The sequence below is a fragment of the Manis javanica genome, chromosome 2 (assembly GCF_040802235.1).
Source record: "Manis javanica isolate MJ-LG chromosome 2, MJ_LKY, whole genome shotgun sequence".
In the NCBI taxonomy this organism is placed as follows: domain Eukaryota; kingdom Metazoa; phylum Chordata; class Mammalia; order Pholidota; family Manidae; genus Manis; species Manis javanica.
Genome location: NC_133157.1, coordinates 120,611,676 through 120,635,133, shown reverse-complemented (window position 1 = coordinate 120,635,133; position 23,458 = coordinate 120,611,676). Strand labels below are relative to the sequence as shown.

Below are 23,458 nucleotides of genomic sequence, written 5' to 3'. Positions count from 1 at the left end.
CATCCTAAACTTGGACACTTGTAAATTTTAAAATGTCATATAAACCTCTCCACAGGACAAAATGCCTTTGTAATGAATTTTAAACCAGTGGGATTAAGCAGTGAGGGTAATGCTGAAACTATAAAACAAGAATGAAGGCTTGGAAGTTCCCTACCATGGAATACCAATGATATTGAGAATTTCATTTATGCATGTGTGTGTGTGTGTGTGTGTGTGTGTGTGTGTGTGTGTGTGTGTTCGTGTGCACATGCAGGTGTTCAAGAGTGTGGGGGACTTACTATAAAACTGGAATAAATTTTTTGCAATTCTAACTGTTGCTGACATATTTACTAAGAGAATAGAAATGAAAATATCAGCTTTCTGAAAGTTCAGTGGTATAAAATACTCAAGTAATGACAACCTTAGCTTGAAAGGTATGTTTAAACAACTTATGCCCATCACTCTGCCTCCAGCATGGCTTCATAAGAAATAGGGAAGACATTCCAAGAGAATGGAGAAGCCTGAGAGAGGGAAATGAGTGAGAATTTAGAGCTGAGGGAAAGTAAAAGTTCAGGCAAAGCCTGTAAAATGAAGAGGAGTAATGAATTAATTAGTCAGGTTAGACTAAGCCATGCTGCAACTATCAGTTGCTTTGAGGGTATTTTGTTGTTGCATATATGTTTGAGACAGTTGTACCTTCTTGATTTATTTATTCCTTTTGTCAGGATATAACATCCCTCCTTGTTCCTTAATATATTTTCTTACTTTTAGTGCTATTTTATTATGTAGTAATTAAAATTGCTTCCTATGTTAAAAGTGTGATGTCTTTGGTTACCCTCACTAGAATAAATTTGAGGTAGTATCTGTTTCTTTTCCCCACTGCCTTCCAATTCAAACTCATGGTTTTTTAATATAAATGTATATATATAAATTGTATTTAATACACACACACAGAGAACTAAATGTATATATGTGTGTTTATATTAACAGATATTTATACATAGATTACTACAAATACATATACTTCTTAGCTCTGCCACTTCAAGGACCTTGAAGTAGTGACACCTGGTGGCAATGAGCACACTAGTTCCAACATCCTAGTTTCTAAACACCATTCTCCAATAAAAGGAAACAGGACTCTTTGGAGGAATGATTGAGTCAAAGAAAATACCAGATTATCCTGGAATATTTTATGGTGCCAAAAATTATGGAAGTACTAAAGAGTGGCAGCATGTTAAAAGCACACAAAATCCAACCTGAAAGAGCTCCCAATGTTGAAAGTGGGAACATATTAAGCAATAAAATGAATACCAATAATACTGGATTATAATCCAAAGAAAAATATTAGTATCCCTGAGACCATACTGATATAAATAAATAATTGAATAAATAGATAGGGGTTTCCTTAGAGAAGAATACAATTTAATAAAAAATGAGGGAAATAGAAAATAACATTGGAATACCACCTGGACTGAGGTGGACTACTGTGGAATAAAGGATCAAAATTCCCCAAAAGAACAGATTGTCTATCACAAATTCTATTTCCCCAAGGCAGTATGTTTTAATTACTGTCATTCAGGGTCTCACCTGGCAACATATAGTACACTCAAAGTGTTATGGTAAAGGAGCTGAATGAGGGACTGTGTGCAGGGATGTGAGCAGGCTTAAGGGAACCAAAAAGGGAAGGCAAACCATCCCAAGCCATAGGTCTGAAAAACTGAGGGGAGGGCCCCAGGGACCCAGAGGGAGATGGAGCTCTGGGAGCAGGGCTGTCTGACAGGCGCTGTAGCTGGGAGGAGGGCGTCCACTGCCAGAACTGCAGCCACACAAGAAGGCAAGGGGGAGCATAAGTACCCAGCCTCTCACTCACCTGCCCTCTGCCTTCCTGCTGTTGCTCCCGTTGGCCAAATCCAAGAAGAAGCCCAAAGGCAGGCAGTCCACGGAGGCCAGTGGCTGTCCCCGAGGACACACAGCAGGGCAAGGAGCATAGAGAGTGGCTCTGGGAAGACAGATGGAGACCATGGTTACATGGATCAGGAAGAGAGTCATGAATTTTGATTCCATGAGTATGTCTTATGGTCGAATTGTGTCCTACCTAAAAAGACATGCTGAAGTCCTAACTTCCTGTATACCTCAGAGCATCACCTTATTTGGAAATCAGGTCATTGTAGATATAATTAGTTATGATGAGGTCGTACTGGAGTAGAGCTGTCCCTTCATCCAATAAGACTGGTGTCTTTAAAAGAGAAAAAAGGTACAGAGACAAAAACACAGGGAGAATGTCATGTGGGCACAGAGGCAGAGGCTGGAATGATGCATCCACAAGCCAAGGAAGGCCAACGATTGCTGGCCCACACCAGAAGCTAGAAGAGGCAAGGAAGGATTCACCCCAAAAGGTCTAGAGGGAGCAGGACACTGCTGACACCTTGGTTTTGGACTTCTAGCTTCCAGAAATGTGAGACAATAAATTTCTGTTGAATTTAAGCCACTACTTTGTAGCATTTTGTGATGGCAGCCCTAGGAAACAAATATAGTATGTTTATATGAATCAGAGGCGGAAATCGTGAATTTTAATTTCTGTGACAGAAAACTTTTAATCTGGTGAAACATACAATTTTCCCGCATCTTTATATTTCACTTTTGGATCACAGCATTTGAAAAAATAAACAAACTACTTTGAGGACTTATTTTTAAACTGTGTTATCTCCTAGGTTTTGCACATACATCATACTATGCAATGAGAGTTGATGTTAACATAGACTGTTACAGAATCCTTTGCTTCAAAGAGCAAATTATATGTCATACATTTCATTTACTCATGCAGGAAATGGACTGATAACACATTAAAAATTTTTACAGCTAAGATGAGAAAGAATGGCTTTTTACATTTACTCACAATTAACCAAAAATTAAAAAATTTTAGAACAATTTCCCAAGTGAAAGTTAATAATCATTATTATATCACAGTTACCCTTGCCCTTTATTTGATGAGATGTTACTTTTACTATCCCAAGCACCTTCTGACATCTGACAGCATAGCTGAAAGATAGTTGTTGAGGGAGGACTGAGCCACCCTCAGGCTGCATCTGCCACTTGTGGGGAATAACCAAGTGAGTGCGCCACACACACTCACTCTCACACAGAAACTCACACACAATCACAAAGCTACAATCATACACACTCACACAGACACACACCTACACACACACAGTCACACAAACTGTCACAGACACACTCACACACATACACAGACACAAACACACAGAGACACACTCACAGTCCCACACACACCCACACACTCACAGACTCACACGCACTCACACACACACACTGTCACACACTCACACACTTACACACACAGACACACTCACAGACTCACACAACAGCGTCAGGGGAACCAAATATGTTTTTGAGATGTCTCAATAGATTGCCATCTGCTGGTTGGAAGATCACATCTATATATGAGTTCATTTCTCTTACCATGCCAAAAAATGGGGTAAAAACAAATGTGTTTGGGGCTGTGGCGATGCATTTAAAATAGTGTGAGCTCTAAGGGTCATGTTTTAGTGCCAACTCTGTCACTATGCAACCGCATGACCGTGAACAAATCATGAAGACTCTCCTGGCTTTCATTTCTTCAGATGAACTATAAAGATCCAGGGCTACTTCTGCTATGGGACCATTCTGGGAGGGTTTCTCTTTCAGAGATCAGTGAATTAAGCTCCATTATGAAATAATTTAATTAATAAATGATATCCAAATCTCTGATCCGTAAACACACCACCCCTCAATTGTGATACATGAGAAGTTCCAGAATTATAAAGTTTGTGGATTATCTGGTGCTCAAGAAATGATTCAGAGAGACCAGCAGACCTGCTCCGAGTGTAGGCTCACTGTGGGCACCTTGTTGGGGGTAGCTGTGAGTGTGTCCAGGAGCTTCCCCTCTGTGAGGCTTTGCCTTGGGGGTTCTGAGTTCCTCCTGCCTTTGGGAACAGGCTGTCAACTAATCAGTCTGCTTTTCCAAGACCACTTTCATTTCACTTTTAAAAGTTGAGCTCAGAACACAATCATTTTTGTTTTTTTGCTAATTTTTTGAGTCTTGATATCCTTGGTTTTTTCTCTTCCACCTGAATTAATTGTACTACCAAGAAACATTTTGGGGGCTCGGCTAGCCAACAGAGACTCTAAGTGGATGTAGCCAGCATTTATTAAATTTCATATTTATAATATTTCATATTAGTGTATTTCAAAGCCCCCTTCTCCACTGCCTTTGTAAAAGTGTCCTTCTCTTTGGAAGAGCATTGTATCAGTTTTCATAACTATCAGTTATGATGCTTATAGTAACAAGAGAAAGACAACTCAAGATAAAATGGTTTTAGCAAAATAAGGAATTTGTTGGCTCACATAAGGGAGCATAGAACTGGTCCCAGGCAAGATTACATATCAAGCTCAAATAGTGTTTCCAGATCTTGGGAACATGCACAGTATCATGGAAGCACTCATGAGAAGTATCTAATATAACCCGACGGGTCAAGCTTCCTGGAGCAGGTGATATCTACACTGAATCCTGAAAGACGAGTAGGAAGAATTATACAGGAAAAGAGGGCAAGTAGGACAGGGAAAGAAGAACATTCCAGGCAGACATCACACATGGTGAAGTCTGGAAGCAACAGAAAGCCAAGGAGCAAGCAAAGCCATGCAAATTTTTTTTAAGTAGCAGTGAAACAGTAAGTATATTTCCATGTCAGGGACTGTGATTAAACAACAGCAGTTATTAAAACAGTGGGGTTTTACCCATGGAACAGAATAGAGAGCTTATAAATAGACCCAAATGGACATATATGATGGAGGAACATTATAAATTAGTAGAGAAAGAGAAGCCTGTCCTGTAAATGATGATGAAGAAAAAGGTAAAATTAAATCCTCCCTACTTCATATCATAAAAACTTCCTAGATTTATTAAGAAGTTACATGTAAAAATTAATTTTAATTCTTTTAGAATAATAGGTGAATATTTGAATGGCATTCTGATAGTAAAGAACTTCTTAAACATGATGGAAAAAGAATAAATCTTAAAGGAGAACATTGCTAAATGTGATTACATTAGAAGGGACATTTTTCTGTAAAGCAAAAGGCAGCAGAAAAGAAAAAGGAAAGCTGCAGATTATGAGAAAAATATTTGTAATGCATATAGCTGACAATAAATAATTAATTATTAATAAATTAATAATTAAATAACTGATCTCTCAATTATGTAAAGTACTCTCAAAATCACTAAGGGAATGAAAAAAGGGACAAGAGATAAACAGACAAATGATCAAGCCAAGAAATTCACAGACTAGGACACATTTATGGCCAATAGGTATATGAAAAGATGCTCAACATTACTAGGCAGTGCAGATTAAAACATTAATTACAGTTCATAACTCTTCATCAGACTGAAAAAATTTTTAAACCAAATAAAACTAAGTGTTGGTGAAAAATGGATGATCCATGTAGATATGGACCTGGAGAGAGCCTGGCAGCTAGGAGCCAGACCCCATGGGCACAGATGGCATTCTGTTCCATGTGAGGCAGGGAGTGAGACCTGAGACCTGGCATGAAGACAGTGTGCTCTACATGACCCAGAAGAACTCCTCTCACAGGCCAACAAGCACAAAGCAAAGTCATCACTTCCAAGGATTCTGGATGAAGAAAGAGTCCATTCCTGGGCCATGCTTATGTTTGGACAAAAATGTTTCATTGAGATTAGGGTGCAGAATTCCCAATGAATGCACCCCCCCCCATATCTTTGTTCATAGCAGCATTCTTCATGAGAGCCTAAAGATGTGAACAACCCAAATGTCCTCAACTCATGAATAGATTAAAAAGAAGTGATGTATCCATACAATAGAATATTATTTAGTCAGAAAAAGGAATGAAGCACTGGTCCATGCTGCAGCATGAGTAGACCTTGAAAATATAATGCTGAGTGACAGACGCCAGACCAAACACCATTTATTGTATGATTCCATTTATATTAAATGTCCAGTATAGGAAATCCATAAAGACAGAAATTAGATATTTGCTAAGATTTGCTAGGGTTGGAGGTCAAAATGAATAGGGGAGAATAACTACAAATAGGTATACAACTCCTTTTGGGGGTGAGAAAATATTTTTAGATGAGGTGGTGGTGATGATTATATAACTGTCTGATACACTAAAACACTGAATTACATACGTTAATGAGTTACATTTTGTGGCATGTTAATTATATCTTAATAGGTCTATTAAAATATACATGTAACTATTTTGAATAAAGCATAATACATGGATCAAACAGCATAATGGATAGATTACATGTAGTTGAGGGAAGAAATTATGTGCTGAAAGACAGAACTGAGGAAAATTTTCCAGAACTTATTACAGAGAAATCAAGAGAAATAAAATATGAAAGGCAGATCACGAGAAATGGAGACAAGAAAGGCAAATCCCAACATGATAGAAAGATTTGCAAAATAATGAATAAGGAGAATGTAGAAGAGAAAATATTTTAAAAGATAATATTTTTTGTGATTTAAATTTTTTTCAAAACACAAATCCTATGCCTAATCTTCACTTGTATAACACTCTAATTTACAATTTCCTTATCAGTTTGTATTTTTTAAGTACGATTGCTTTTAAAGTGGATATCCTTTGCAATTACTGCATATTTACACATACAGTATGCATTGTCAATCTAGATTTACATGTAAAATATGTGACATTGTCATGTATTTACATTGTCATTTAGTATGAAAGAAGTACAATCTATTGAACTTGAATGAGTTTGTTTATGAACTGTATTTGTCTTCTCTTTCAGTTCCAAACTAATTGTTTTGGTTTCATTTGTAACCCTTTAGTATAAGAAATAGTTTTACTTATCATCAAAAGTATCAAATACACAATTTGTTGAATGTAGTCCTTCTGTAGATGTTTTCACAAAATTTCACTCTATCTGTAATATTTCCTGTTATTATCCTCTCAAGGTTTGCCGTGACTTTGGGTACTGGCTGCTGTGAAGGGGTGAAGTCAGGTCCAAGGATGGGGTGCCTCAGAGTCTCTGTTTACACAGTGTAAAGCCCGAGGAACCATGAGAATCTGTTTCACATTTATCCTCTGGACCAAAGTCCTACCCATTTGCCCAGAAACTTCACCATCAGCTGTTGCCTGATTGCCAAAATGTGTCATTCCTCCCAGAACTATTCCTTCAACAGATATAGGGAATGTTGGTGATATTAAGTGTCCTGATTAAGCCCATTCCTGTAAAATTCAAAAAAAGAAAAGAAATGCACTACATCCAAATGCTTGCTCAATGATGAAATAGCAAACACAGCACACATGCTGAGATGATACTTGGCTTTAGTTCCTCCTGGGTCCCTTGTCACCATCTGCCTTTGCATGTTCCTTTCCCTCTTCCCTTCCACAGAGCTTGTATAAACTTATACACAGGAATGCATTCACTGAAAAAGCTCAAGGCTTCTTTATGTTTTAATCACTTTCTTTTTAGTGAGTAAAACCTTCCAGACACAAAGATCTCAAATCTCCAAAGTGAAATTTCAAACCACTAATAGATAGTAAGAAACAAAATTTGGGCAGAATACCTAGCACATATTGTTTACTAAATGAGTGAAAATATAAAGATGACAGTGCCAGAATAGGGCCCTAGATGGTGAGTTTTGATGGACATCAGTGATGGAAAGATCCATGGATCCTTAGAGGATATTCTCAAAAGTTTCTGCAAAGCCAACTTGAGCTAAAACTAGTATCCTTTCATTGGTTAGGTGGAAAAAATTCTGATCTAAAAAGCTAACTTTTATATATTCTTCTCCCTGCTTTTTCTCCCCAGGCACAAATATAGGATTACATAATCTCTGAGAAAATATTTACAAAATGGCCAAGCATTTGGTCAGTGGATCAGCCAGATAAGCTGACGCCAACATCAAAGGTAAAGCAGAAGGATTGGGAAGCCTATGAGCCAGTGTGCACATCTCTCAGAACAATGATCCCTCACAGCCTCTGAATTTATTCTAGAGCCACCTTTGCTCACCCACACACCTCAGCGCAGAGAAGCTTCAAATTAAGTAGCACTTGAATAGAAAAGGCTTGCACTTGGTTTCCCCCTGAGTCTGGACTGCAGCCAGCTTTCTCAGGAGATGACTCATTAGATCAAAGAGTGAGGAAACCTAACCTGTTCCCTGGCCTTCTGCACCTGGGAGGAAAGAAGGGCTTCTTCTGAAGGAGCTGCCACTGTCAGAAGCACCCACCAGGAGGAGAACATGGTGCATTGTCCAGGGGTGCTTGTGCAGACCCTGCTTTGTGGATCTACTGTACTGCTGGTTCCAGGCAGAGAGGCTCAGGGAATCAGGGAGTGGTACCCAGAGGGCATCTGGTCCCGGCCTTGCCCTGGGAGAAGGAGAGGAACTCCATAATGTTAGTGACTTCTACCCAGTGTGCCTAGAAATAAGACTGGAAGGATCTATTCCCAAATGCAAATAGTTGTTATCTTTGTCTGATGGGATTATCAGTGATAGCTGTTGCTTCTTTTTGCTTATGTTTCAATTTTCTAAATTTTCTACAGTGAATATACATTACTTTTAAAAGGAGATTGGGGGTAGAAACCGTTCTTTAAATTCCCCCACTTCACACATGTTAGCTCACTTGATCCTCTCACAACAGTTCTCTAAGACAGGGAAGCCCACATCACCATTCTCAGTTTGCAAATAAAGAAACTGAGGCCCTAAATTTACATCATTGTGCTCAGCATTACAGTTACCCCAAGCAAGCTGATGTCATTACCAAGCCCCTCTTGATGCTTCCCTCCCACCAGTGGGTACAGCTATACCCACTACCCTGAAACCCTCTCACGCTCTCCACTCCTGTGGCCTGCTGCAGGCCACTGCTCTTTCTTCTATCAATGGCTACTTGACCAGAGAAGACAGAGCCCTTTATTCTGAGACTCAGGATCTACATAGAAACCACCAAGAAACAGCAGGGTCAGCCTGCCTTCTCCTACTTTTGGCCCTACTTTGAAGAAAGGAAGCTTAGAAATCTAATGTCTCGGTTAAGCAGTTTGCCCAAAATCGCACAGCTATCAAATGGCATATCTGTTACGGAAACCTGACATTCTGACTATAGAGACCTCACACTTACTCACTAGATTATCTCCCCTCAGTAAAATAGTCAAGATTCATTCAAAACAATAAGGCTGTGGCACTCTCAGCTGTGGAACCACGAGAGCTGAGCCAGTCTTGGCTTTTGACTTGCACTGGCCAATGTGAGTCAGAAGCACGGGGATGGGAAGACAATCAGCAGGAATGGGAGACTAGTTGCATCCAAAAAAATTACTCAAGTACATCAAAGATGATGGGAGCCAGGCTTTTCACTGGTGAAGACAGGAAATACAAACATGGAAAAGGCAAAACTGGAATAATTTATGTGATGTTAGATTATAATTGGAGGCATTAGCATGAACACAGGGTATCCAAAATACATAAATACTAATACAGATTATGTGTATATGTTGTGTGAGGGTATGTAGCTCTACCCACCAAGAGGACCTGGAATCGATGACATTCTGGTAGCATTGACCACTTTTAATGCCTAAACCTTGATTTTTAAACACCATTCTAATCTAAGAAGAACTAGGGCTCCTTGCAGAAATGGCTGACTCAAAGGATAGGGCAGGAAAAGTACCATATGAGCCTGGAAATTATTGTGAGTGAAATAAGGAAGTTCCTTAAGAATGATGGAGACTGTCAAAAGTCACAGGAGTTTGAAAAGGATCTCATTGGCTCAATCTGGGCCAGCTTGAACATCAAAGTAAATAATGCTAATAATGGATTATAACACATTCAGTACCACATGAATCCATGAATCTGTACTGATAGAAATAAGAAGGAAAAGCTCTACCTTATAGTAGAATGCCAACTAATCTGTGTCAATGGAATGGTAGCATTGTATAATTATCAACCATCTTAATAATAATTGTGCCAGGTAAGAAGCATCTGTAGATGCCACAATTAATGGATAAAGTTTTCATGAGGAACAAGATATTTACAGTCTTAAATTATCTCCCCATAAAATACTTAACATTTTAATGAATACCTTTCAATACTTAGTAATGCCCCACCTCAAAGTATTTATTAATTAACTTTACTGTGGAGAAACTTGACAGACACCATCTTAACTAAATGATAAAATTGAACATCACTGGGGGAGGAGCCAATATGGTAGCATGAGTAGGGCAGCGGAAATCTCCTCCTAAAACCATATATATTTTTGAAAATACAACAAATACAACTATGCCTAACAGAGAGACCAGAAGATACAGTACAACAGCCAGGCTACATCTACATCTGCAAGAACTCAGCATCTCACGAAGCGGGGTAAGATACAAAGCGGCGACCTGGCAGGACCCGAGCACTTCCCCCACCCCAGCTCACTGGTGGGAGGAAAGGAGTCAGAACGGGGAGGGATGGGAGCCCAGGACGGCTAAATAACCAGCCCTAGTAACCTGCACTGGGAGTGCAGACACACATTGCATGGTGTGCTGGATATTAGAGAAATGGAAAACTAAAATCTGCACATGGGTCCCCACAGCTGGCTCCCCTGGGACAAAAGAAAAGCGAGTCCTTTTTGAAAGTCTTAAAAGGACAGGGGCCTAACAGCAGGATGGAATTGTCCTGGCACACTCGGCCCAGCAGGCTGGGAATCCTGAGGAATTTCAGGCTCCCCACTCCCCTGGGTGGCAACGCAGTCACAAAGCCCTTCACAATGATAAGCAGCCTGCCATTTGTTCCTCCGGCTGGCGTGGCCACACCACAGCAGCGGAGCAGCCAGAGAGTGGCACCACCCACAGCAACAGCCCAGGGTCTCCTCACAGCACGCAGCTGCCAGGGCCAGACCCAGAGGCTGCTGTCAGCATGCATCTGCCTGGCACAGACAGAGGAGGCTGCAGCAGGGGACGAAGGGGTGTTGTTCTGGCAGGAGAGGACACCAGACACACCTGCCACTCCCCACAGGGCTCTGGGCTACCCCAAGGGCTGCCCCACCCAGAGGCTGCTCCCAGTGTGGGGTAAGCAACACAGGCAGCGGAGAAGGGCAAGGTGACTAGCATGCAGGAAGGGACTTTGTTCTCCCAGCTGACACATGTGCCACCTGCCTATGACCTACCTCTATTGCCATGAAAAGGCAAAAAGAATCTTGTCCAGTCAGGAATCACACAGACAGCCCCAGAGAGAGGGACTGGGGAGATAGATATAACCAATCTTCCTGAAAAAGAATTCAAAATAAAGGTCATAACCATGCTGATGTACCTGCAGAGAAATATGCAAGAGCTAAGGGATGAAGTCAGGAGGGAGATTACAGAAATGAAACAATATCTGGAAGGATTTAAGAGCAGACTGGATGAGGTGCAAGAGACTGTTAATGGAATAGAAATCAGAGAACAGGAATACAGGAAAGCTGAGGCAGAGAGAGATAAAAGGATCTCTAGGAATGAAAGAATATTAAGAGAACTGTGTGACCAATCCAAACAGAACAATATTTTCATTATAGGAGTACCAGAAGAAGAAGAGAGAGAAAAAGGGATGGAAATTGTCTTTGAAGAAATAACTGCTGAAAACACCCCCAAACTGGGGGAGGAAATAGTCTTTCAGACCATGGAAGCCGACAGATCTACCAACACAAGGGACCCAAGGAGGACAACCCCAAGACATATAATAATTAAAATGGCAAAGATTAAAGACAAGGACAGAGTATTAAAGGCAGCTAGAGAGAGACAAAAAGTCACCTACGAAGGAAAACCCATCAGGCTATCATCAGACTTCTCAATAGAAACCTTATAGACCAGAAGAGAAGGGCATGATGTAGTTAATGCAATGAAACAGAAGGGCCTTGAACCAAGAATACTGTATCCAGCACGATTATCATTTAAATATGAAGGAGGGATTTAACAATTCCCAGACAAGCAAAAGTTGAGGGAATTTGCCTCCCACAAACCACCTCTACAGGATATTTTTAAGGGACTGCTCTAGATGGAAGTACTCCTAAGACTAAATGGATGTCACCAAAGAAAATAAAATCACAGCAAAGAAAGCAGACCAACCAAATACTAACTAAAGGCAGAAAATAAAATCAACTACTCACAAAAGCAGTCAAAGGAAACACAAAAGAGTACAGAATAAACAGCTAACATATAAAGAATAAGGGAGGAGGAGGAATAAGAGGGGAGAGAAATAAAGAATCATCAGACAGTGTTTATAATAGCTTAATAAGTGAGTTTTTAGACAGATAGTAAAGAAGCTATCATTGAACCATTGGTAACAATGAATCTAAAGCCTGCAATGGCAATAAGTACGTATCTTTCAATAATCACCCTAAATGTAAATGGACTGAGTGCACCAATCAAAAGACACAGAGCAATAGAATGGATAAAAAAGCAAGACCCATCTATATGCTGCTTACAAGAGACTCACCTCAAACCCAAAGACATGCACAGTCTAAAAGTCAAGGGATGGAAAAAGATATTTCATGCAAACAACAGGGAGAAAAAAGCAGGTGTTGCAGTACTTGTATCAGACAAAATAGACTTCAAAACAAGGAAAGTAACAAGAGATAAAGAAGGACATTACATAATGATGAAGGGGTCAGTCCAAAAGAGGACATAAACATTATAAATATATATGCACCCAATACAGAAGCACCAACATATGTGAAACAAATACTAACAGAATTAAAGGAAGAAATAGAATGCAATGCATTCATTTTAGGAGACTTCAACATACCACTCACTCCAAAGGACAGATCAACCAGACAGAAAATAAGTAAGAACAAAGAGGCACTGAACAACACATTACAACAGATGGACCTAACAGACATCTACAGAACTCTACACTCAAAAGCAGCAGGATACATATTCTTCTCAAGTGCACATGGAACATTTTCTAGAATAGACCACATACTAGGCCACAAAAGAGCCTCAGTAAATTCAAAAAGATTGAAATTATACCAACCAAATTCTCAGACCACAAAGGTATAAAACTAGAAATAAATTGTACAAAGAAAACAAAAGGCTCACAAACACATGGAGGCTTAACAACATGCTCCTAAATAATCAATGACCAAATTAAAATAGAGATCAAGCAATACATGGAAACTAATGACAGTGACAGCACAAAGCCCCAACTTCTGTGGTATGTAGCAAAGGCAGTTCTAAGAGAAAAGTATATAGCAATTCAGGCCTATTTAAAGAAGGAAGAACAATCCCAAATGAATAGTCTAAAGTCACAATTATTGAAACTGGAAAAAGAAGAATAAATGAGGTCCAAAGTCAGCAGAAGGGGGGACATAATAAAGATCAGAGAAGAAATCAATAAAATTGAGAAGAATAAAACAATAGAAAAATCAATGAGACCAAGGGCTATTTCTTTGAGGAAATAAACAAAATAGATAAGCCCCTAGCCAGACTTATTAAGAGAAAAAGAGAATCTACACACATCAACAGAATCAGAAATGAGAAAGGAAAAATCAATACAGACCCCACAGAAATACAAAGAATTATTAGAGAATACTATGAAAATCTATATGCTAATGAGCTAGAAAACCTAGAAGAAATGGACAACTTCCTAGAAAAATACTACCTTCCAAGACACACCAAGAAAGAAACAGAAAATCTAAACAGACCAATTACCAGCAACAAAATTGAATCAGTGATCAAAAAACTGCCCAAGAACAAAATCCCTGGACCAGTTAGATTCACCACTGAATTTTATCAGACATATAGATAAGATATAATACCCAATTTCCTTAAAGTTTTCCAAAAAAATAGAAGAGGAGGGAATACTTCCAAACTCATTCTATGAAGCCAGCATCACTCTAACACCCAAACCAGGCAAAGACCCCACCAGAAAAGAAAATTACAGACTGATATCCCTGATGAACATAGATGCAAAAATATTAAACAAAATATTAGTAAACCAAATTCAGAAATATATCAATAGGATCATACATCATGATCAAGTGGGATTCATCCCAGGGATGCAAGGATGGTACAACATTTGAAAATCCATCAACATCATCCACCACATCAACAAAAAGGACAAAAACCACATGATCATCTCCATAAACACTGAAAAAGCATTCAAGAAAATTCAACATCCATTCATGATCAAAGCTCTCCACAAAATGGGTATAGAGGGCAAGTACCTCAACATAATAAAGGCCATATTTGACAAACCTACAGCCAACATCATATGTAACAGCTAGAAGGTGAAAGTTTTTCCTCTAAGATCAGGAACGAGACAGGGATGCCCACTCTCCTCACTGCTATTCAACATAGTACTGGAGGTCCTAGCAACGGCAATCAGACAAAACAAAGTAATGTATTTACAAGGCATCCAGATTGGTAAAGAAGAAGTTAAACTGTCACTATTTGCAGATGCCATGATATTGCACATGAAAAACCCTAAAGACTCCACTCCAAAACTACTATAGCTAATATCTGAACTCAGCAAAGTTGTAGGATACAAAATTAATACACAGAAATCTGTTGCTTTCATATACACTAATGATGAACAAGCAGAAAGAGAAATTAGGAAAACAATTCTATTCACAATTGCATCAATAAGAATAAAATTCCTAGGAATAAACCTAACCAAGGAAATGAAAGACCTATACCTTGAAAACAAGACACTCTTAAGAGAAATTAAGAGGACTCTAATGGAAACTCATCCCATGCTGTTGGCTAGGAAGAATTAATATTGTCAAAATGGCCATTCTGCATTAAGCAATCTAAGATTCAATGCAATCCCTATCAAAGTACCAACAGCATTCTTCAACAAACTGGAACAAATAGTTCTAAAATTCATTTGGAACCACAAAAGACCCCAAATAGCCAAAGCAATCCTGAGAAGGAACAATAAGCAGCGGGGATCTCACTTCCTAACTGGAAGCTCTACTACAAAGCTGCAGTAATCAAGACAATTTGGTACAGGCACAAGAACAGACCCACAGAACAATGGAACAGAATAGAGACTCCAGACATTAACCCAAACATATATGGTCAATTCATATATTATAAAGGAGCCATGGATATTCAATGGGGAAATGACAGCCTCTTCAACAGCTGGTGTTGGCAAAACTGGACAGCTACATGTAAGAGAATGAAACTCCATCATTGTCTAACCCCATACACAAAAGTTAATTTGAAATGGATCAAAGACCTGTATGTAAGTCATGAAACCATAAAACTCTTAGAAAAAAACATAGGCAAAAATCTGTTTGACATAAACATGAGCAACTTCTTCATGAACATAACTCCCCAGGCAAGGGAAACAAAAGCAAAAATGAACAAGTGGGACTATATCAAGCTGAAAGCTTCTGTACAGTTAAAGACACCACCAATAGAATAAAAAGGCATCCTACAGTATGGGAGAACATATTCATAAATGACAGATCCGATAAAGGGTTGACGTTCCAAATATATAAAGAGCTCATTCACCTTAACAAACTAAAAGCAAATAATCCAATTAAAAAATGTGCACAGAATCTGGACAGACACTTCTCGAAAGAAGAAATTCAGATGGCCAACAGGCATATGAAAAGATGCTCCACATTGCTAATTAGCAGGGAAATGCAAAATTAAAACCATAATGAGATATCACCCTACACCAGTTAGGATAGCCAACATAGAAAAGTTCAGCCATTGTGGAAAGCAATATGGAGATTCTTCATAAAAGTAAAAATAGAAATACCATTTGACCCGGAAACTCCACCCCTAGGAATTTACCCAAAGAAAACAACTTCTCAGATTCAAAAAGACATATGCACCCCTATGTTTATTGCAGCACTATTTACAAGAGCCAAGATCCGGAAACAACCTAAGTGTCCATCAGAAGATGAATGGATAAAGAAGAGGTGGTACATATACACAATGGAATACTATTCAGCCATAAGAAGGAAACAAATCTTACCATTTGCAATAATATGGCTGGAACTAGAGTGTATCAGTGAAATAAGTCAGGCAGAGAAAGACAAATATCAAATGATTTCCCTCATCTGTGGAGTGTAACAATGAAGCAAAACTAAAGGAACAGAATAGCAGCAGACTCACAGACTCCAAGAAGGGACTAGTGGTTACCAAAGGGAAAGGGTTTGGGGAAGGTGGGTGGGAAGGTAGGGAGAAGGGGATTATGGGGTATCATGATTGGTGCACATGGTATTGGGTCCCAGGGAAGACAGTGTAGCTCAGAGAAGACAAATAGGGACTCTGTGGCATCTTACTGCACTGATGGACAGTGACTGCAATAGGGTATGGGGGGACTTAATAATAAGGGTGAATTTAATAACCACATTGTTTTTCTTGTGAAACCTTCATAAGAGTGTATATCAATGATACCTTAACAAAAAAAAATTAAGGCACAAGTAGGCTTTTAACAAATATTCATTGATTTTCCCAAGAATATACTGCATATTTTCCTCTCTCTCCAGGAGTGAGTTACATAACTTAGAGTGTATTCTGATAAGCATAAGTTAGATGAAAATAACTGATACTGCTATGAAAACAGGAAAATAAAATCATTGCATTTTCCAACAATTTAAGCAAGTGAGGAGCAGCTCCTCAAAATACAGTGTCACATTATAGTATTTTATCTTTTATGCCTAATAGAAAAAGGAAGACAGTTGGGAAATGTACTAATAGTCAAACTGGTTTAAACAAAGCACAACTCAAAAGTGCTTCATTTGAGGCTGCTGAGTTTCAAGAGCTTTAATTGGCATTCTAAGGACAAGCCGATGAGTAAGTTTCCTAGGTGTTTACAGAGAACTGGTATATGTGGCTGCAATAAAAAGATCCATGAACATATCCATCATACTTTTTGTTGTTGGACAAGACAATTGACCTAAATTCTTCTGCATTTTACATGATGCAATAGCATCATGGAAGTGTGTAGAATTAATTGATGGTCCAGAAACATTTGAGTCACCCCAGAATAAAGACATAACCCATTACTGATCACAAGTGTCATCCTAGAATACATTATATTCATTATTTATTGAATTCCAGTCATTTTAGGTCATTTTTATTTGCATATTTCTTGCAATCCCTTTAAGAACTCAAAGGCATGAGGTGTGAATGTGCCTGTTTCTCAAACGTCACTTTAAAGCTCTGTAGTTTCCAAATCACCAACCTCTCTCAAGCCTGTGTTTCTCAGCCTATAAATTACATCAAATCCAGAAGTCAGATAACCTGAATTCATTTCTTGGCCTTGTTGTCAAGTCATTGAATGTCTCCTCTGCCTTCGTTCCTCATCTGTGAACTGAGTAGTACCCACCATACCTTCACGTAGGATGCTGTGACGGTAAATGAAATCTTTAAAAGAAAAGAGCCATTCCTATTCAACTAATAATTATTGAGGTGTCTACCCTGAGCCAGGTACTCTGTTACATATTTTATTTATATTTTCCCATTTAATCCTCACAACAACCCAATTAGGGTAGACATTATTAGCTACATTCTAAGATGAAGAACTGAGGGCCAGAAAAGTCACACTACTCTTCTGAGCATAACCAGCCACAGGTAAGCCTAGGCTTCAAATTCCAATTCAGTGCTCTTTCCATCTTACTCCTTCTGCTTCTGTCTTTGTATATTCAAGATGCTATTACAGTAACAATATTTTCCAATACAATGGAACTCTCAGGAACCATCAATAAGCTGTATTAGAGAAAGCAAAGGGGACTGCAAAGGTCATTTGCAAAGTCTGGGTCTGAATCAGGCTTTTGAACCCAAGGTCAAGGTGCTGTGACACTGAACTTACTGGGGAGGCAAAAACATATCCATATAAATATAATCTGGAAAGGGGAAAACTCCAGACTCCTTTCTGAAAGAAACAAGGATGCCTAATAATTTAGGATTGAGGAAGAATAGAGCTCCATGGGAAGTAAGTATTTGGCTGACTGTGGAAGACTCAGAAATGAGGGGAACACCTGAATTCATGGAATAAACACATGCATTCCTAGATGATATCTAGCAGGTGAGCAAGTTCACTGCCAGCTAGAAATTGCAGAGCCCAAGACCCCTCAGAATGTATGTACAGCTGCTCTGTCACTAGGGCCCCAACATTTGATCTGTTGTTTCCAAGATAGGTTTTAACAAATTCGAAAGGAAAAAAGGCAAATCCCATGTAAACAATGTCTTCTGCAGCTGATTGTAAACATGGCCACCATAGAGACAGTATGTTTCAAAGTCTGAACAGATTTTCAGTCTGAAGAGAGAGTCGTCTTGAGGGTAGGGGCTGCAGAACGAGAAGTAATTACTCCTTTCAGCTTCTTGGAGTGGTGACCTGAAGATGAGAAACCACAGCTGCCCCATCTGTTTGGAAGGAAGACAATACAGTGAGCACGTTTCCTTGATGGGTATTTAATGCTGACCCTGCACCATGCTCCCCTGAGAAAGGCATGTGGCCAAAAGAAAGTAGAAAGGCACTTGGAGTCTTAATTTTCTGAGGACCCCAGGTGCTTTTCAATTCCTTTGTAGGACAGAGAATATCTAAGTGAGACTAGTCTACGGGAGGTAAAGTTTTATCAAACAAGGCCCAAAGTCTTAATTAATGATTGATAACACCTAGACTGGAGTCACCACAGAATTACAGTGCCACTATCTCTTATCCAAGATTCAGAAATCCAAAAAGTTATGAACACAAAAGTTCTTTTTTGTAACTCATTTGACAAACAAAACCTGTTCTGGATTTATAGGAGGGCATTACAGGATGCTGCCCCAAGCTCCTAGGGGGTTTTGAAATATTTCTTATGTACACCATATCTGAAAAATTGTGATTTCCAAGAATACCTAGCTCCAACTATTTTATAATGGATGTGGACCTGTGCTGTATATCTTTATGTATGCCTTTTTCTTGTTCAAAATGTGGGTTAATCCATTCTCTTACATAGTATAAGCTAACCCACAGGATCTTAATAAGCAGGTACACATTCACAGAAAATGCACCACTTGCCAGACCACGTACGTCAACTTGCAAGGTCAACCACCAAATTTAGGAAGAGCCCAGTTGCACAGGCTAAGCTTCCCACACTGAGAAATTAGCACAGCTTGGCGGGAGTGGTCAGAATTGCATGCAGAGTACCTAAGACAGCTTCCTGGGGACATCACCTGAGAAGCTTTAAATACTGCCTTAAAAACAGATCCACTTGGCTGATAACTAACAACCCAACCTTTGACAACCATCATATTTAAATCTTTAATTTATCAGTCTTACACATTAAAATTTTAACTTAAATCCTGATGAGCTTTAGAAATTCAGCACTAGGTGTGCTTGCACAATCCCAAATTCTCAACATTTTTGTCAGTGAACAAAAACAAACAAAAAACTTAAGAATACATACTACCCCTTTTTCTATTTGTTTTGGTGGAATTGTTTTATCTCAAACACACTGTAAAAGAATGGGCATCTGATAATCATTTGTTCTAGATGAGATTTTGAAGATCAAAATTCAGCCACTGACTTCAAAAAGATTCTCACCCAGAGCTGCTCAAACCCACTAGATCACAAAATGCTCTCCTGGCTTTTAGTGATCTAATCATCAAATATTTTCCTGTCCTATATGCCAAGCTAATTTGTTCTAAATTTAACACTCTTTGGTAAAATGTGGATTACAGATATCTATAGTCAAATACATAACTACAACTTTTAGATTGCGATTTAAACATTGTATCTAGTCTCCCATGTATGTTAAGAACTCTCATGCTTGGAATTTTTTAAATCAAGAGTAGATCAGGAATAGTGTTGGCCCCAGACCACCACCGTTTAAATGAAAACTTTGAGCCCGACTTCTGTCACTTGACAGAATGACTTCTAAACCTTGTGTGTTTATTATGGATTTGGGGTAAAAACATATTTTAAAAAATGCAAACACATGCACAAAGTGAGAGAGGAAGCCATTTAAAAAAAAGAGAAAATAGGAAAACAGTAGCCACTTCTTGTCAAACCAAAAAAGAAGGAAAGGAAAGACAGGACCTACATTTAGCAAGGGGGGAGATGAGTTATTTAGGGTATAATAGCCAGGAATTACAACTAAGTTTCATGGGAAGGAAAAATGTATGCTGTGTGGCAGAGATGGCTTGTCACCACAGATTGTTTCTCCCTTCTTCCTCATTAAAAAAATTCTGATTTTATTTGGGCAGCAGTGAGGTCAATCAAAAGATGTTATTTCCTAGTCTTCCCTGCAGCAAAGGTTTGGCATGTGATTAAACTTAGTCAATGACATAAAAGCCTCATGGAGTGGGACATGGAACTTGGGAGCAGGGGTTGGGTTGGAGGTTGAGGGGAGGGGAAGGGAAAGGCTTAAAGAGTCTGGCTCAGCTTGTTGGCAGGTCTTTTCATGACTTCTCCCTTCTGGAACAAGGAATTCCAGCAGCCAGCTTGCACTGTGGGTTAAGAATAGAACCCATCAATTGTATCTGAAGCAAAAAGAGCTGAGTCCCTAAGGACTTGGTGGAACTGCCATATTTACTCTGGACTGGCTACCTCTAGACTTCTTCTACATGAGAGAGTCAGCTCTTGTATGTTTGCTTTTTTATGTTTGGATATTAGTATTATATTCCACTCTATCAAAAACCTAATCGATTGAGACTGGCAGAAAGAAAAAATAAACCAACCACAGGATCCTTGAGCAACCTGAGGATGACTCAGGCCCTTACTACTTAGTGTATGGTCCCTAGCAGAACAGAATGGACATCACTCTGGGGCTTGGTAGAATGCAGGCTCCCGCCCCTCCCAGACGTACTGGATCAGAATCCACATTTTAATGAGATCCCTGAGGGATATGTATGCACAGTTTGAAAAGTTTGAGTAGCACTGATTTAGAGTAAATGCCCTTTGAAATCCAGACTAAACATCATAGGTTTAAATCACCCATTGTGCTGTGCTATTAGATTTATATCTGAAAAAAGTGACACAGAAATATGACCTGATTTTGAGATCAGCCATCAAACATACTATTTTCAATGACAAGTTTCTCAATAGGTTCAAAATGCACCTAAATAAGTAAATGATACAAAAAGTAAAAATGCCTAAATTTGGACTTTTAAAATACATAATTAATAATAAGGTGGGGTGTTTACACATGACGATCAAGCTGCCAAAATCCAGTAACAGGAACCCTTTTGGGCATGTATTACACCAAAATGTCTTTATTCTCACCTTTAAAGTACTAACTAGTAATTCCCTGACAAGTTCAGTTATCCCAACTGCCCAAGTGAAAATTTGTTTACTAGTACAGCACTTAAAAATGAAAATTATGCTTTCAATGTATACTTTCAGTGTGGGAAATTTGTCCTCCACTACCCAAAAGAGGTTCCAGCCAGTATATGCAATTCCTTAAATGAACAAGAATCTTTTTTATTATAATCAAATGTACATCACGGTGGCTCAACAGTCCCCCTCATCTTCCCCCTCCCTTGCCCCAGCCCGCTCCCCTCCCCTTGGGTAACCACTAGTTGTTTCTCCGTGTCTATGAGTTTAATGTTGCTTTGTTCCTTCTGTGTTGATTTGTTTTTATATTCCACAAATAAGTGAAATCATATGGTGTTTGTTTTTCTCTGCCTATGAACAAGATATTTTGAATCAATGCATCTTAGTTTTAAAATAATATATAGCAGTACTATTGATATAATTTGCATACAAAAAAAATGCCCAGATCATAACTATACTACTACTGGATGAGTTTGACAGTCCTATTCACCATGTAACCACCACCCCAATCAAGATAAAGGACATTCCTGCCACCCCAAAAAGCTCCCTTGAGCTGCTCTGTAGGCGTTCCCCACTTCTCTGTCTGCAACACAGAGGCAGCCACTTCTACAGTGGGTTTCTTATTCTTATATGGCCAAAAATGATTTTACAATTTAAAGTTGATAAAATAGCATTAAGAACATAAAGCTTCATGTTGACTGTAGATGCTCTTAATATACTGTATTCTGTCAAAAACTTGTCTAATGTGTGGCAGGAAGGCACACACAAAACCTTGAGCTTGGCTCAGTAATAGTGTGAATGTTGACACAGTTTGCTAATGTTGGCTATACTTGTGTGGATTCTTGATCTATTTTCTTTAAGTCAATTTAAATAAGTTTTAAATAGGTTTTCTTCACATGGGAAACACTCATTTAAGTAGTGCCTCTTGCCCTCCATTTCTGATACCAAAGAAAGCTAGAATGCCGAGGGATTTGCAGTGAAAATACAAAGTTTACTTTTTAAAGAACTTTTGATTATACCAGGTTATTTCAGCTTGAAGTTGGGATTTAGATAAGCTAAGCATTGTTTCTTTTGCCCTAAACCAATCTATTTAATTAAAAATTAAATGCACATAGAGGGGCCTCTAAGTATTCTCTTCCCTTCTTAAAATCAATTTACTACATCAATTTTTCAGTAGTTCACTTTTCCCAATTTTAGGAGGTAGGCAATGATGATCTATATAGCCTTACAAGAAAATTATGAGAAAGGCACTGTCAGGTTTTGGTACACTGCAAATGTTAAGACACCATTAATATTAGCAGTTTTACTTACAAACCCAAGTAACCAATTCTGAGGTATAATATCAAAGCAAAAAGTATGAGACCATGCACAGTGTAACTCCCTGTCATGCTTAACCAACACGTCCATACCCTAGAAGCATCTCGTCTCTAATTACAAGGAACCAGGCACTGGCCTCCGGGGGTCAGAGTTCTGTCGTGGAGTGTGTCACTGCATACTTGGGTGCCAGTTCTTTGGTCAGATTCACATAGTCAGTTTTCTCCAGACAGGCCCTGCACTCCTCTTCCCAGCTGTACGTATCTGTTTCAGCTCAGCCACCCTCATCTTCAACAGGTCCAATAATTTCAAGTCCAGTTTCTTTTCTAAATGGCAAGAAGGAAAAGCACAATTTTTAAAAAGCAAAAACAACTATGAAACACTTAGAAAGGCAAATGGTGTTATTTATCTTGTTGCCGACTACCCTATGATCCAAAGTGGAGAACAGTTCCAATTTCTACGGAAATCAAGATAGATCTAAAGAAAAGGTCTTATATGCAAAGCCACTGGGGTAATTTGTGTTTTATCTGACTTTCTTTCTATGGAACTGCTTCAAAACAGGAGCTGTGTAGCTTTGTAGTATTTGCCACCACTCCATAGTTTTTGAGCATCATCGTTACTAAAACTGCACCACATCGTAGTTGCAACTTCTAAGGTAAAAGATAATGATCAATAAAAGACGATAAGCTGATGGACAGTGACTGTAATGGGGTTTGTTTGGGGGGGACTTGGTGAAGGGGGGAGTCTAGTAAATTTAATGTTCCTCGTGTAATTGTAGATTAATGATACCAAAAAAAAAAAAAAGACAATGGCTTGGGATAGCCTTGTGTGTGGCCAACTGAAAACCATAGATTGTAATGAACTTGAAAGGTATGTTTGAT

At 38.9% G+C, this 23,458-nt stretch overlaps 1 protein-coding gene across 1 annotated transcript in view; it reads right to left on the bottom strand.

The window, feature by feature from the left end:
- Positions 1-5,910: 5,910 nt before the first annotated feature.
- The window catches only part of CDNF (cerebral dopamine neurotrophic factor), a 59,769-nt gene continuing 42,221 nt past the window's right edge, over positions 5,911-23,458 (bottom strand). Inside the window, 3 exon segments of the mRNA XM_037001655.2 lie at positions 5,911-18,367; positions 22,673-22,838; positions 22,841-22,903. Coding sequence (XP_036857550.1) covers positions 22,726-22,838; positions 22,841-22,903 — 176 coding nt within the window. The 3' untranslated portion in view covers positions 5,911-18,367; positions 22,673-22,725.